Consider the following 15,806-nt stretch of genomic DNA (forward strand, 5'->3'; position numbering starts at 1 on the left):
GGGAGGAACTGGGGATCAGGGTGAGATGATTGGGGTTTGGGGGAAGCAAAGGATCTCGGGAGGGGTGCTAGGGGATGGCAGGGGTCCTGGGCGTCGGAGAGGGGACGAACTGGGGGCTGCAAGGGCTGGGGGGGTCGCCTAGCAGAGATTCCCTGAGGCAGTCGCTCTCAGGACCTCCCCTTTGCCCCACACCTAACCAACTTGTGTCCAGGGGCTGGGCTGGACAGGGTGTGGGAGTAAGGAGGGCATTTGTCTGGAGTGAGGACTGGAGGATCACATCTTGACCCATCCATGTCTGCAGAGTTATGTCCCCACCGTGTTTGAGAACTACACCGCCAGCTTTGAGATAGACAAGCGCCGCATTGAGCTCAACATGTGGGACACTTCAGGTAGCCAACTCCCTGGGGTCACCCTGACGTCCAAGGCCCCCATCCGGACCCCTCCCTCAGCTAGACCTTTAGGCTTCAGCTCAGCCCATCCACCTAATTCTAGGAGGACGGAAAAATCAACCTTCTGCTTAAAGCCAGAGAAACTGAGGCAGAGCTTGCAGACATACATACAAACCATGCCCTGAAGGAGAAAAGGCCAGTATCCAATCCCCTCCGATGCTTCTGCCTCTCTGGGAAAGTTGAGAAGCAATGTTTGTTATTTGGGGACATGTTTTTTTAGGAGATTGTACTGGACTTAGGAAAGACATTTAGAATTTCTCTGGGTATGGGAACGACTTCTCTAGACCGAGCTATGGAAGTCTGAGATCAAGTCCCAAGAGAATGGGAGAGCTCTCTCCCTTCTCCAAAAAGGAGGAGGGTTTTATTTTTACTCTGGTCCCCTGGAGGTCATTAGAAGATGTCTGTCAGAGCCCAGAAAGCACACGCGAAATTTTGTGAGAATGTGGAGAGATTTCGTGAGCGTCTCAGACTCTGAAAAGATTAAGGATGCTTACTTACTTTTAGAGAAACCCCTGGGGAAGTGGAGAGCTGTTTTCTGCCATCTAACCTCCCCTCTGCCTGTCTCCCTCCCACTCCCCCCACCCCACCCCCCGCCTCGGAGAAACCTAGGCTCCTGGATGGCTATTAATAACTGTTCTTTCCTGTCCCCGATCCTAGCACCAGGTCTCCCATTCCCTTCCAGGCCTTCCACCCACTCAGGACCCTTGTCTGCCCTCTCCCCTCTGTCTTCGCTCAGGTTCCTCTTACTATGACAATGTCCGGCCCCTCGCCTATCCTGATTCGGACGCTGTGCTCATCTGCTTCGACATCAGCCGGCCAGAAACACTGGACAGTGTCCTCAAGAAGGTGGGAGCCTGGGGAAGTGGGAAGTTAAACTGAGGGGGACCAGAAACCACGGTTCTGAGACATGAGCCATCAACTGGAGAGTGTGTGAAGCTCTAAGTGCTGGGGGAGAGCAGGGAGAGGTACTCAAGAGATTCCGTAGCCACCCTCCCCGTCTCCTTGGGCGTGGGAACCCCAGATGGACTGGATGGGAATGCTGCTCTCAGAGCTCAGGAAAGCGCTGTGGTCTCCTCTCCAGGCCCCTATTTCCATGAGAAAAGCCTATGGTGAAAGGCCAGAAGTCAGCTAAGGCAGCCCTAGTTCCCAGGTGGGGGAGGGGCGGTGAGGGCGGGATTGGTCTGTTCCCAGACACAGACTTAGGATAGGGGGTCAGAATGGGGAGGCTCCAGGCTGGCAGAAGCTTCATGTTAGATGCAGGGCACAGACCCTACAGCCCCACCTCAGCTCCCTCCTCCCTCCCCTTCTCCCACACCCCATCCCTGCTTTCAGCCCAAGCCCACCATTCCCACCTCCTTGTTCACACAGGAGCGTCCAGAGGGGTGCCGGTTTCTGATGCTGTGATAAAGCGGGGGGGCCTCCTGGAGTGGAGCACGGTTCCCACGTGCCTTCTTCTACTCCATCCACAACTCTATTTTCTCTCCCCAAATAGTGGCAAGGGGAGACTCAGGAGTTTTGCCCCAATGCCAAGGTTGTGCTGGTTGGCTGTAAACTGGACATGCGGACCGACCTGGCCACACTGAGGGAGCTGTCCAAGCAGAGGCTGATCCCTGTTACACATGAGCAGGTGGGACTCTGGAAAACACCCTATTTTGTTCATCCCTTGTCCTGGCCTCTAACCTCCGGCCTGATCCCTTGACCTCCTCCCCTCCCCCAGCCCCCTGCCTCCCTTCCCCTGGCTGAAATGCATAACTTCCTTCATGCACTCCATCCTTGCAGGGCACTGTGCTGGCCAAGCAGGTGGGGGCCGTGTCCTACGTGGAGTGCTCCTCCCGATCCTCTGAGCGCAGCGTCAGGGATGTCTTCCACGTGGCCACAGTGGCCTCCCTCGGCCGTGGCCATCGGCAGCTGCGCCGGACTGACTCACGCCGGGGACTGCAGCGATCCACTCAGCTGGCAGGAAGGCCCGACCGCGGGAGTGGGAACGAAGGCGAGATACACAAGGATCGAGCCAAGAGTTGCAACCTCATGTGAGGAGCCGGGGAGGGGCAGAGCGTCAGGAGGGGTGGTGAAGGGCACAGTTGTTCCCCTGCCTGCACCCTGGCTTCCTGACCCCCTGACTGGCTGGAACTTCAGGGCAGGTTGAGTGAGCAATTCTCCTGGGCAAGGGACCTGGAGGCAGAGGGTACCATCATTCCCCACACTCTCACCCCCCTCCTCTCCATAGGAAGCTGAGGGAGCTAGCAGAGCAGGCATCTGGCTTGGGAGTGGGGACGGGGCAGGGGGGTTAGGGAAGCTGGCATCGAGCGGTGACCTTGGTTGGGTCTCAGTATATGAAGAGTGCCTTCCCTCCCTGCCCCCAGGCCCCCCATCCTGGTCCTGGCTTCCTTCCCCAAGGAAAGTGTCCATTCCATAAACTTCCCTTTTCCTCTCCTCTCACTTCTACAGCTGTGCTCACTCACCCTAACCTCCAGGCAACATGCACTAAATTAAAAAGCAAGTTAAGAAGCCCTTCCCCCCTATACCCGCCCGTCCTAGCTCCTCCCTCGCTTCCCCAACCGTCCCCCAATAAAGCCCACGTCCATGGAAAGCGGCTGTGGCTTTAGTTTTGCGGCTCTCTAAATACCAGTCTACCAATCTCCAGTAGCAGGAGGGAAAGTTAGGCTTCAGGAAGAGGCAGAGGAAGTCATGGGCTGGATGGGCAGTGTCCTTTTAGGAGCCGGAGGCGGGGAAGTGAGGTATCTTGGGAATATCCATCTCAGTTAATGAGCCAAACAATCCTGAAGCCATTCGGGGGTTTTAAAGTGGACTGATGTGCAATTCATTACTCAACCCCGCTGGGGCCCCCTGCTCGAGTGGGAGGGGTCCAGCTGAAGTGGTCCAGGCCCTTTGCTCACCATCTCCATACACCCCCACCTTGGAATCCATTGGTGCCCTAGGGGTTGTGGGGGTAGGGACAGCACCCAAAGCCCCCGCATCGCAGAAGCTGACCCTGGACAGAGGGATGTTTCCCATGGGGACGGAGGTTTGATTCTGGAGTCTCCTCGGAGCGGGCAGGGGTTCTCACCCTCTTTCCATCCTGAGCTTTGGATGATTTTGGGGGGAGCCTCAGCTGAGTTTAGGGTCACCCCCTCCCAACCCCCCATTGAAGGAAAGCTGGTGGAGGGGCTGGCTGCAGCACTTGTTGTCAGGAAAGACAGTGCTGGTCTGTTTTCGCGGGCGTCTGGTTTCACATTGTCCTGTATTCCCTCCCTGGCTCTGGTCCCAATGGCCTCTTTTCGGTGACATTCTCCCCCAGGAACCATCCCTGGCCTCCCCTCCCCCAGCCCCAGACAGTTCTTCCAGACACACTCAGGGAGAACACAGACCTTACCCTCCCATCTGGAACCCCCACACCCAAAGCACAGCCCATCCCTCCCGCATTCATTCAGCAAATATGTACTGAGCACCAACTGTGTGCCAGACACGGGCTTGGGAGACGAAGGGACCAGCCCCTCTGCTCTGGGGACCAGCCCATCAGGAAAAAGGGGGACCCCAGGTGTGACAGTGCCTTGGCTGTGGGAGCTCCTTACAGCCTCGGGAGCCAGTCCCCTGACCCAGGTCCTGAGGGTGGAAAGGGAGTTTTCCAGGCTGGAAAGGGGTAGGAGAAGCGCTCTGGACAGAGGGTAGAGCAAGTGCAGGCATATGGAGATGAGAACAACATGGCACGTTCGGGGCTGCCATGGCGGGAAGGGCAGAAGACAGGCTGGGAAGGTACATTAAGGCCACTGCAGGGCCCACAAGGGAACCAGGACTTCCTTCTGAGGATGCGAGGAGGCACTAGGGACTTGTTCAAGCACAGAATGAGTGACCAGATTTGGGTTTGGGGGTAGATGGGTCATCTGGATGCGGTGATGGGGGCTGGGGTTTGGCTCTGAGATGTATCATTTAAAATAGCTTCTCCTTTCCCTATGCCAGGGCCCAGCCTTGAGTGGAAAAGAAATCCCCACCTACTCCTGGCTCATCAGACACCCTTTCCCTCCCTCTCCTAAGGACCCTGTCCTGGCCCATCTCGGCCAATCTCCTTCAGGATTCTGGGACAGCTTAAGGGCATAGGATACCCCACCCACTGAAACCGTGACCTGGTTAGAGGCTGACTCTGAGACGCTCCTCAAGGACCCTGAGACCTGGGTGAAGGGTTCTGGGAAAGGCCCATCTCAGCCTGGTCCCAGAGGACTGACTCTTCCCCTACAGGGAACCGCCATACCATCAATTTAGGATTTGGGGCCTCGCGGCTTCCCTTTTCACTTTGGACTTTGGTACCGAGCAGGCTCAAGCCTGTGGCTGCCAAAGTGCAGGGTTTGCGTCCCTCTCTTCTCCCAACCTCCCGCTCCTGCCACGCTGGCGCTTGGGGAGTGCACACGCATTTCAATATCCGCCTAAAGCAAACATAATTAGGAAAATAAATCAGCTGGAGGAGCCCCCAAAGTTTAATACATTTCCAATGCCACTGGCAACAGATTTTGGTCCCCTCTGCAGGTCTGGTTGGCAGAGGTTTTATTTCCGGGGAGGGGCCGCACCTCTGGACTAAGGAGCCCAATAGGTCGGGGAGGGGGAGGGAAGGGGGCTGTTGTTGATCCGAAAAGGCCCCTGCAGGCTGGAGGGAGGGAACCTAACCCCCACCCCCACCCCCATCCCAGTTGCAGGAGTCAGACTCAGCTTCCATCTCTGCAGCTGTTTCCCCCACAAATTAGACACCCCTTTGGGAAACAATGTAGCCTCGTTAATCATTTAATGAAATAAACAACTAATCACTGTGATGCTTCCAGTGTTTCTTAACCTCAGCAATCAGCCTGCCCAGGGGGGAGGAGGGGAAAGGAAGGGGAGGGGCAGAGGCAGGGGCTTGGTCTAACGGTCCCTGAAATGCTTCACCTGACAGACAGCCATCTCCTTGTGATGCAGCCTTCCCAGCAGGGACAGTCATGTAAAGAGCTTAAGATTGGAGGCAGAGGTTCAAGGGCCTGGGTCCCAGCTCTTCCCCTTCCTCCCTAGGGAGGCTTTGGTAAGGCCCTGCACTGTCTGAACCTCAGTTTTCACACCTGGAAAAGGGGAGCTGGTCACCACATCTGCCCCGTGTTGTTGAGGAAATTCAGAGAAAGGATGTAGAAAAGCTGTTTGACCCTTTAAAGAAGGCTGAGCTATGTCAACCTTTATTCTTCTCCTTTATTTATTTTTATTTTTGTTAATCCTCACCCGAAGATATTTTTCCATTGATTTTTGCAGAGAGTGGAAGAGAGAGGGAGAGACAGAGAAAAAGATCGATGTGAGAGAAATACATCGATTGGTTGCTGTCTGCACAAGGCCCGGCCAGGGCCCAGGCTGGGGAGGAGCCTGCAACCAAGGTACATGTCCTTGACCAGAATAGAACCCGGCACCCTTCAGTCCGTAGGCCGATGCTCTATCCACTGAGCCAAACCGGTTAGGGCTCGACCTTTATTCTTTACAATGTAGTCACCCAGTGTTTCTGAGCTGGGCCTGAGGGAATCGAGAATGGCTTCTTAGAGGGGCCTCCTGTGCTAGGGGTTCAAAGGCTGGAGGAAGGGGAGGTGGCTGTGTCTTGCTCTCACACGTATCCCAAGGACTAGAGCAGCGGTTCCCAACCTTCCTAATGCCGCGACCCTTTAATACGGTTCCTCATGTTGTGGTGACCCCCAATTTCATTGTTACAGATTGAACATAATTAAAGCATAGTGATTAATCACAAAAACAATATGTACTTATATATGTGTTTTCTGATGGTCTTAGGCAACCCCTGTGAAAGGGTCGTTCGACCCCCCAAAGGGGTGCGACCCACAGGTTGAGAACCGCTGGACTAGCGAGACCCTATAGTGACTCTGAAGGCTGAGGTCTTTTGGTCCTCATTTTTCTAAACTCTCCCCATTACCTATCCTGAAGTGTCTGGGTGAGGACTCCAGGTTCCCATGGTGACCCCGACCCCAGATACACTCAGATTGGTCCTGAAGGCTGAGGGAGGTAGGAGGAAGAGGTCATGGCCGAGGTTGCCAGTGGACACCACCAATCCTGGCACAGCTCTCTCCACCGACTCCACACTCTTCCCCAGGAAAGGGGTTCATCTCTTCTGTGGCATCCCCCCTGCCTCTCTCCTAACAAAGGATTTTCTTCCACACACTGCAACCCCCTCCCACCTTCCCCCTGCTGGGTTCCCAGATCTCTCTCCATCTCTCTAGTCAATCCCCTACTCCTTCTCCTGAAGGTTGGGGGTGGGGGTCCGAGAGTGGGAGGCTCTAGGTCCAGGCGGTGGGGTGATTCCCAAGCAGCTACCTCCCAGGAGCCAGAGAGACAAGAGGGACATGAACATAAGTGCTCCTCCCCCCAAGAAAATGCCTCTGCTGTTGACTCCTAAATAACAGATGTCTGTCTGCATATTAATGAGGTTGGACGAATAATTGGTGAGTTTTTCATTCAGTGTCAGAATGAACCCGGAGGCCTGATGTTCATGTACATAGACACCCACTCACCCCGGCTCTCCCTTTCCCCCAGAGCACAATGAGGCAGACGCAGATGCTGGCAAGCTTGACCCACAGAGGGGAGGGGCAGACAGGGGACTGGGAGCGGGTGTCAGCAGGAGGGAGACCTCGAGGTCTGCATTTGTCAGGTTTCTCCCACTTGATTACCATCTCCCCGGCCCCCCAGGGGCATCAGCTTGCATTTGTGAGATTTCCCCACTCTGCAGAAGGGGCCCAGAGGAAGGTGGGGACCAGAGGGTAAAGAGGGTGGGGGTCGGGGGGGGGTGGGGGGACAAAGGCACTACTTAGGGGGCAAGCAACAAAGCAGTGGCCTCCTTCAGAGAGGTTGTGCCTCCCCTGAGCCTGGCACCTGCAGCCCTCTTACCCTGCTTCCTCTCTGGTGCCAGGGTGTGAGGTGGAAAACAGAGGTTTTGGAGTCAGACAGTTACCACTTGCCAACAAACAGGGTGCTCTAGTGCAAGTTACCCAACCTCTCGGAGCCTCTCACTGTCCTTGTCTCTGAGAATACCTACCTACCTTGCACGATGGGAAGGACGAAATGAGAGTGTCACATGTCTGACCTAGTGCCTGGTTTATAGTGGGTCACAACACATACTTGTCCTCTCCCCACCTATCCCCCCAAACACACCAACACCGTTTCAAAATGGCTGCCCCTCCTGCCAGACCCACCCTGGTTAGGGCAGAGGTTCGTTAGGAGGTCAGTAGTTACCCTGGCTTCCTGGAAACGGAGGAAATGCTAGAGGGGCAGGCACAGAGAAAGAAGCGATTCGATGGCCACAGGAGAGAAAACTGGTAGAAACCAAGGCCTGGAGTGGAAGGAAAGAAACCACAGAGAGAAAGAACCCCGAGCCAGCTGGACATGGGGGAGGTATTGCAGCCAAGTGGAATGCAGCCTGGAATGAGTCTAGAATCTAGACTGTAGACTCAAGAAGGCCCAGGTGAGCCAGGAACTCGCCGTTGGACCTTAGCAAGTCTCACCCCCTTTTAGCTCTTGGTCTCCTCCTCTGTAAAAGGATGGGGTTGGTTTGCTCTCTGAGGTCCCTTCTCATTGTGTGAGAGTCCCAGTGGCCTGGGGAGCACAGGGGAGGGAAGGTGGGCTTGCCACCTCCCCGCTACGGCCCATCACTCTTGCGCTGTCTCTTCGTCCCCCAGTAAATGGATCTGCTGCGCCAGCAAACAACTGTCCATTGTGTCCTAATGAGGGACGAGCAGGGAAAACCAATCACTTATGATGCAAATGAGCGGCGGCTGCAGCCTCCCCGCTCTCACTGAATAACTCTCTTCTGCCCAGACCCCAGCGCTGCCCCAGTTGGGCTTTTCTGCCCAGCCCAGTTCCCATCTGGTCCTGGAGGGAGACGGGGAGGCCCTTCCCATTGTCACTCATTGCCACTCCCTGCAGGAGTCAACCCTGGCAGCCTTGAGAGGCCCAGCTTCTCTCCCTCATCTCAGGGCAGCTCAGTTGTTTTTAGTTGAGGTGAAATTCACAGAACATATGATTAGCCACGTTAAGGTGTACAATTCTGTGACATTTCATGCGTTTACAGGGTGGTGTAACAACAGCACCTACCTCTCTGGGGTGTCCTGCCCCTCTGCCCATCTAGGCACCCCGTAGCCTCCTGGCAGGGGTACAAGGAAGCTGCTGAGGCCTCAGCCAAGGGGTCAAGGAATAATGGAGGCTGGTGTTGGATAACAGCTGAGAAAAGGCCAGAGCTGGTAGGGTGGGGTGGAGGGGACAAGCCCTGAACTTTAGGATGGAAGCTCAGTAATTATCCTGGCTTCCTCATATTGTGCTTGGAGTAAATCGGCAGCCAGGGGAGAAGGCTAGGGCTTTGGTGGGAAGGGAAAAGACCATCACTGCCTTCTCTTCTCCAGTACAGCCCTGCGGCCATGTCTTTAGAAAATGGCCTCTTGGATTCCCATGGAGATTTAAAAATTACTATTATTTCTCTGGCATTGGGTTAGAAACCAGATCTTGCTTGCCATGACTTTCAGAGCCTCTATGGGCTTGGGGATGGTCGCACTTTGGCAGCTGTGGAGGGCCCCCAAACAGCCCTCAAAGCCCCGTCCCTCCAGGAGAGCCCTTCCCGCACCCGGCCCCAGGGACAGGTCTTACCGGGGAAGATTGTCTGCCTACTTGGCAGCAGTTTATTCCAGAGTCCAAACAGCTGGGAAGACCCATGTAAGTTGTAGTTTCAGTTTCTCTTGTTAATCTACAATACCATTTGGTTTTGTGTTGTCATCAAGAGAAGATGGCGAACATCTGCCTACCTGTGTGTCTATCACCTGCAGATCCACCTTTTCCCCCCTTCTCTAATCTAGGACATGTGGTAACGTTTTTAAAAAACTCTTCGGGAATCAACCAGTGCCAACTGCTGCACCACTGCAGAGAGAATACTTTACAGGGTCACAAACTTTCTTTTATCTTCTCCAGCCCCCGGCTCCTGCTCCACTGGAGTCCACACTCCCTTCCCTCCCAGACAAAACACAGTCCAGACAAAATAACGAGGGTGTTTCCATCTGTGGCCTAATGAATAGGGACTCCTCGGCTGGTTAGCTCCAGGTCTGCCACCAATTCACTGGGTGACCTTTGGCAAGGCCCTGGCCCTTCGTTTCATCACCCATAAAGCGGGGATAACCATCTTGACTGTAGCCATCTCCCAGGGAACAAGTGAGGAGAGAGAAATAATGGTCGTGCCAGTGCTTTGAACTTGCAAAGAGATGATCATGAACATAATCATTCTGTAGTGATGGCGGCGGCAGTGTACCTGTTTTGAGTAACCAGCCTGGAGGTGGCCTGGGTGGAGGACACATGGATGGGGGAAACAGATGGTCTCAGTCGGGGTGTTGTTTTGATTAATCACAAAGGGGTGGGCTTCATGTAGGCAAAAGAGAATCCGGGAGGAAATCCGTAGGTGTGGGGTGAGAAGAGGAAGAGTGAATTTTGGACATTTAGACCCCTCATATTGTGTTTGGAGTAAATTGGGGTCCTAGAAAAACGAGTCGGGGAGATGAAAGGGCATTAGTACTCCCAGTGGCAGAATGTGGATAGGTTACCAGGGACCAAAGTTCTTGAGGGTGGGGAGAGTAGTTGGATAAACCATTCACTCAGTGAGACCGTTCATTCATCCTTGAATTTACTCATTTAGCAAATACTCATTGGGTACTTAACAAGGAATCTGCCAGGCACACAGATGGATTACAGCAAAGATGAAGTGATATTGCCCTGGCCTGCGTTGTTCAGTGGTTAGAGCATCAGCCTGTGCACTGCAGGGTTTCGAATTTGATTCCCAGTCAAGGGCTCATACCTGGGTTGCAGGTTTGATCCCTGGCCCAGTCGGGATGCCGCAGGAGGCAACCAATCTCTCTTTCTCTCCTCTTTATCTCCCACTCCCCCCTTCCATTCTCTCTAAAAATATCTATGGAAAAAATATCCTCAGATGAGGATTAACAACAAAAGATAAAGTGATATTAATCTTGCTCATAAGGCCCTTCTAGTCCAGGGGTTCTCAACCTGTGGGTCGCAACCCCTTTGGCGGTCGAACGACCCTTTCACAGGGGTCGCCTAAGACCATCCTGCATACCAGATATTTACATGACGATTCACAACAGTAGCAAAATTACAGTTATGAAGTAGCAACGAAAATAATTTTATGGTTGGGTCACAACATGAGGAACTGTTTTAAAGGGCCAGAAGGTTGGGAACCACTGTTCTAGTCAAATAAAGAAATAACCTGCTGAAGAGAGAAAGTATCATAAACAAAGCAAAAATTCTGAGTGTTCTCAGTGGCGGGGGGGGGGGGGGGGGCCAAATATACCAACAACCATTTACAGAGTGCAGGTGCTAAATGCAAAAATTTGCATCTAGCAGTGTAAATTAAAAAATGAGTTGCCCTAGATGGTTTGGCTCAGTGGATAGAGCGTCGGCCTGCGGACTGAAGGGTCCCAGGTTTGATTCTGGCCAAGGGCACATGTCTGAGTTGCAGGCTCCATCCTCAGTGTGGGGTGTGCAGGAGGCAGCCAATCAATGATTCTCTCTCATCATTGATGATTCTATCTCTCTCCTTCTCCCTTCCTCTCTGAAATCAATAAAGAAAGATATTTAAAAAAAATAAAATAAAGTGCAGCCGAGGAGTCCCTATTCATTAGGCCACAGATGGAAACACCCTCGTTATTTTGTCTGGACTGTGTTTTGTCTGGGAGGGAAGGGAGTGTGGACTCCAGTGGAGCAGGAGCCGGGGGCTGGAGAAGATATAGAGAACCACTGCTCTATAGAGAAGGTGGGGGAGGGCAGGATGTGGGCCTGTGGAGATGGCAGAACAGAACTGGCTCAGTATAGAATAGAGGTGAGCAAAATCTGTGGGTCCCCATATTTGTTGGTCAGGGTGCCTGGAAGGGAGCAGCAGGCAAACCATGGAGAGGCTGGGTTTGGGCTTGGGACAGAAAGTCTGGGGAGATTGGGTGAGTGGCTCAAAGAGTGTACCCTTAGAAGACTCTTCTATCGCTTCTCTTTCTGGATCAGGTGTTGCTTCTCCCAATTCTGGCAGCTGGGTTCTCACCTGGGCCTTCTGAAATCTCCTGGCTTCCTTTTCACCTGGTCAAATCCTTCATGGGTTCCAAGGGCCAGCGGAAGATGTTTTACCCAGAGGTTCCCCCATAGCAGGCAGAGCCTGACCCTACCACACATCCCACAAAGGGCTTCTGAACCAGAAGGCACAATTCTGCAAAGGTTTTCTGTAGCTTTCTTACCTCACCCCTGGAATAGCAAGCAATTTGAAGGCCAGAAATGGATTTTTTTCTCCCTTCCACAACCCTAGTATGCACACATATACACACACAAGCTACCCCCGAAGTGGGCACAGATTCTCCCCTCAATCACTGGCCTCATCATGTTACTCACCTTCACCACCTGCTACAGCTGGTTCCCAGTACAATTTCGCTTTACACAAATCGTTTGAATCAAGGCTTTACTACCTCCTTTTACTGTGTGATCTTGGGCAAGTTGCTGGACCTGTGAAGGCATCATTTTCCTCCTTTGTATGTTGGGAATAATGCATGGCACTTAGTACGAGGGTGGCAAATGACAGTCATTAATGATTACTATTATTGTTTTCCCGAGAGCCAGCAAGATCAGATGGTCCTCAGAACTCAGGGCTGGGTTTCCATTTTCCTTCCTTTTCAATTTAGTCGTCTTCTCCCATCTGCCTCCTGTTTTGTCCAATTTGGGTCTCTCCTGTCACCAGTCTATAGCTCAGCCTGCCTTTCTTCCTCTAGGCCAGTGATTCTCAACCTTCTGGCCCTTTAAATACAGTTCCTCATGTTGTGACCCAACCATAACATTATTTTCGTTGCTACTTCATAATTGTAATGTTGCTACTGTTAGGAATTGTAACGTAAATATCTGATATGCAGGATGGTCTTAGGTGACCCCTGTGAAAGGGTCGTTCGACCGCCAAAGGGGTCGCGACCCACAGGTTGAGAACCACTGCGGTAGGCCCACGTGTCTCTTCTCTCAGAGAGCCCACGGGCGGCTGACTTTCACCGGGCAGGTTGTCTGTGCCTTGCTCTTCATCAGTCAATAAAAATAAATTGCAAAATCATTGGTTTTATTTGTTCTTGTTACCTCGAGGGCTGTCTGAGATTCCTTTCTTTAGAAAGCTGTATTTGCATATTTCTGTGCTGGAGTCAAAGGCTGCCGCTGTGGTCTCACTGCCATTTAAATATTAATAAAACCTCCTGAACCTCTAGCTGTTTCTTTTAAAGCAGTCTGGCCTTCTGCTCCTAGGTTGCTAATATAATTTGACCTTTGTCCTTTAGTTTGTATTTGTTTAAAGGGCCATTTTGGAGTCAACTGAAGTCAGCTGCTGCAACCTTGTAGAGAAGAACTCTCTAAGCCAGCGGTTCTCAACCTTGGCTGCACATTAGAATCACCTGGGAATCTTGTTAAAATCCTGATTTCTGGGCCTCATCGTTAGTAACAAACAGAATTTCCGGAGGACAAGGCCCAGAAATAAGGATTTTAACAAGATTCCCAGGTGATTCTAATGTGCAGCCAAGGTTGAGAACCACAGGTCTAGAGTGAGGCACCAGGATTTGCATAGCTAACAAGCTGCTAGATGATTTTGTTACCTACCCCCTTTTTCCCATCAGGGGACCATGGTTTGAGACTCACTCCACTAAACTGCATATTAATCGGCTTTATCATTCTAGGTCCCAGAAACTAGGACTCTGCAGTTCTTCTTGCCTGGCCCCCATACAATGCGGGGAGAAGTCTCTCCAGTTCTCCATCCCCTCAAACCATGACTTAGTCAGTGATGGCGAACCTTTTGAGCTCAGCGTGTCAGCATTTTGAAAAACCCTAACTTAACTCCGGTGCCGGGTCACATATAGAAATTTTTTGATATTTGCAACCATAGTAAAACAAAGACTTATATTTTTGATATTTATTTTATATATTTAAATGCCATTTAACAAAGAAAAATCAACCAAAAAAATGAGTTCGCGTGTCACCTCTGACACGCGTGTCACAGGCTCGCCATCACTGAATTGTCCTGATCATTCACTCATTTCAGGATCAGCTCCCTTTGCACCCCCCCATCCCTGCTCGCCACAGGACCTGGCTGTCTCCAGTTCTCCTTAATGATCTATTTGCCCGGATTCATTTAGTTAATTTTCTCCTTGTTATGGGTAGGTTTACAGGCTGTTGGAGGGAGCTAAACATCACCGAAGTACGGTAAAGGGGCCTCTGGCTCAACCCTGTTACAGGCTTTGATAAGCAAGCTCCCAAGGAGTCTGGCTAGCAAGCAAGCCCCTTCGCTCCTGGTTTCCGCGGGTAGATCTGCAGTCCCCTCAGCCTGCTTTCTCTCTGCCGCTGCCCTTATCTGCTCCTCGCAGCCTTCACAGGATACATTCTGGGCGGCTTGGCTCCTTCCGCTCCAAACACCCCAACACTGATTCCTTTCTCTTTCTCCTGCATGTTTTTGAGCCCATACTTTGTTGGTGATTCTGGCTGCATTATTTTTTAGGAGGGAGATAATCTACCAAGGTCTTCTCTAGGCCCCTCCCTGCGCCTGCATGATAATCCCTCCTCTTCCTTTCCAACGCCTTTGCAGAAGTTCATTTTGTGAAATGAGATAAAGGCAGTACAGGAACCAGTTCCCAAAACCCTGCTTTGCCCAGAGAGGGCTAAAGATTGTGGGATGGAAAACTGGGAGGGCGTCTTAAAGCCAGAGGTGAAAGGAACAAGTAGATTGACGTTCTCATCAGAGAAGATTCAGACCCAGCCAAGCATCATGAGGCAGGGTCAGAAGCTGACTTCCAGGAAAAGGTTACAGAGCTCAAAAAACAGATGGGGTGGCCAGTGGTTGGGAGACTGAGAGACAATTATAGAAAACATCTTGATGTGTCTGAGCCATCTCTGCTTCCACCCAGGATTCCTGGGAAGGCAGGCTGTCCTAGATAGATACTGCTTTTCCTATTAACCCAGCAGTGATGGGGCAGCAGGCTGAGGCCTGGCTCACTCCCAGGGTCCAGTAAGCCATGACTTGTCCCTGGAAATGAAACACTTTTGACTAAAGACTGGGTGTGCAGCACCTGCTTCCTGCCTGTCTTGACTGCTAACACTGAGAACCCAGGACTCCCTGGCAGGTAGACAGGGAGCTGGCATGGGCCCTTGAGAGGTTGTGCGGTAGGCGAGGCTGAACTGGAAGGCTCTGACAACTGAAAGTTAAGCAATCGTAAACTGGGAGGCTGGATAGGAGCGGAAATAGGAGTAGCCATGATCTAATCGGTAAGTCCCTTTACCTAGGGCTGCTTTCCCAGGCAGAGCTGCCTCTTGGAGACAGGAACCTTCCACTGCCTCCCACCAGGACCCATAAAAGAAGCCAGAGTGCCAGTCCCTCTCACAGCCTCTCACTGTTCTCCCCAGATTTCCTTGCATCTTGAAGTGATGCCTTCTGACCTGGGGTCAGGGACTGATACAGATGGAAAGCTGAATGACGGGATAGAAAGGGCAAGGGTTCAGGTCTCTGAGCTGTCATTTACTAATGTGCAAACTTTGAGCAAAATCTTTCCGTTCCCATTCTTCAGAGGAGGTGGCAGTACCCGCTTCATGGAGCTGTGGTGAAGGCTGAATGCGATAAAAATGTAACAATGGCAGTTAGTTCCATTTTCTCTACTCTTCCCTCACCCACCCACCCTCCTTACAAATATGGCAGCACTGAATTGTGTGAGGATTTCATTCTCTGCCTCAAAGGGGATTGCAATCTATGACAGTGTACAGACCAAGAAATGATGACACGGACTATTATCTATGGATTAAGCACGTTAAGTAGGAGTGGTTGTCAGAATTCTAAAGATGTCCTTCCTAGATTTCTGGCCCCTGGCTGTTCAATCAAACAGAACTCTAAGGGGCTCTGCAGCTGTAATTAGGGTTTTGGACCATAAGATAGGGAGATCGCTCTGGACTACCTGGTAGGCACAATCTCATCACTTGAGCCCTTAAAAACAGACATTCTCTGGCAGGAGTTAAGAGAGATAAGTCAGAGAGCCCAACTGTGAAAGACTTGACCAGCCATGGCTGGTTTTGAGGATATAGGTAGGGGGTCTAAGCCTAGGAGTGTGGGTAGCCTCTGGAACAGTGGTTCTCAACCTTGGCTGCACATCGACCCTTTAATACAGTTCCTCATGTTGTGGTCACCCCCAACCATAAAATTATTTTCGTTGCTACTTCATAACTGTAATTTGCTACTGTTATGAATCATAATGTAAATATCTGATATGCAGGATGTGTTTTCATTATTCGCGAGCCAAGATTGAGAACCACTGGCTTAGG

The 15,806-nt window shown here is 51.9% G+C and overlaps 1 protein-coding gene across 1 annotated transcript in view; it reads left to right on the top strand.

Annotated features, from left to right (window-relative positions):
- RND2 (Rho family GTPase 2) overlaps positions 1-3,039 on the top strand; it is a 3,702-nt gene extending 663 nt beyond the window's left edge. The window contains exons 2-5 of the mRNA XM_006773916.1: positions 272-389; positions 1,186-1,295; positions 1,942-2,076; positions 2,229-3,039. Of these exons, the coding sequence (XP_006773979.1) occupies positions 272-389; positions 1,186-1,295; positions 1,942-2,076; positions 2,229-2,483 (618 nt within the window). The 3' untranslated portion in view covers positions 2,484-3,039. The remainder of the gene's footprint in view (positions 1-271; positions 390-1,185; positions 1,296-1,941; positions 2,077-2,228) is intronic.
- The last annotated feature ends 12,767 nt before the right edge of the window (positions 3,040-15,806 follow it).

Source organism: Myotis davidii, unplaced genomic scaffold (genome assembly GCF_000327345.1).
Source record: "Myotis davidii unplaced genomic scaffold, ASM32734v1 scaffold1527, whole genome shotgun sequence".
NCBI lineage: Eukaryota > Metazoa > Chordata > Mammalia > Chiroptera > Vespertilionidae > Myotis > Myotis davidii.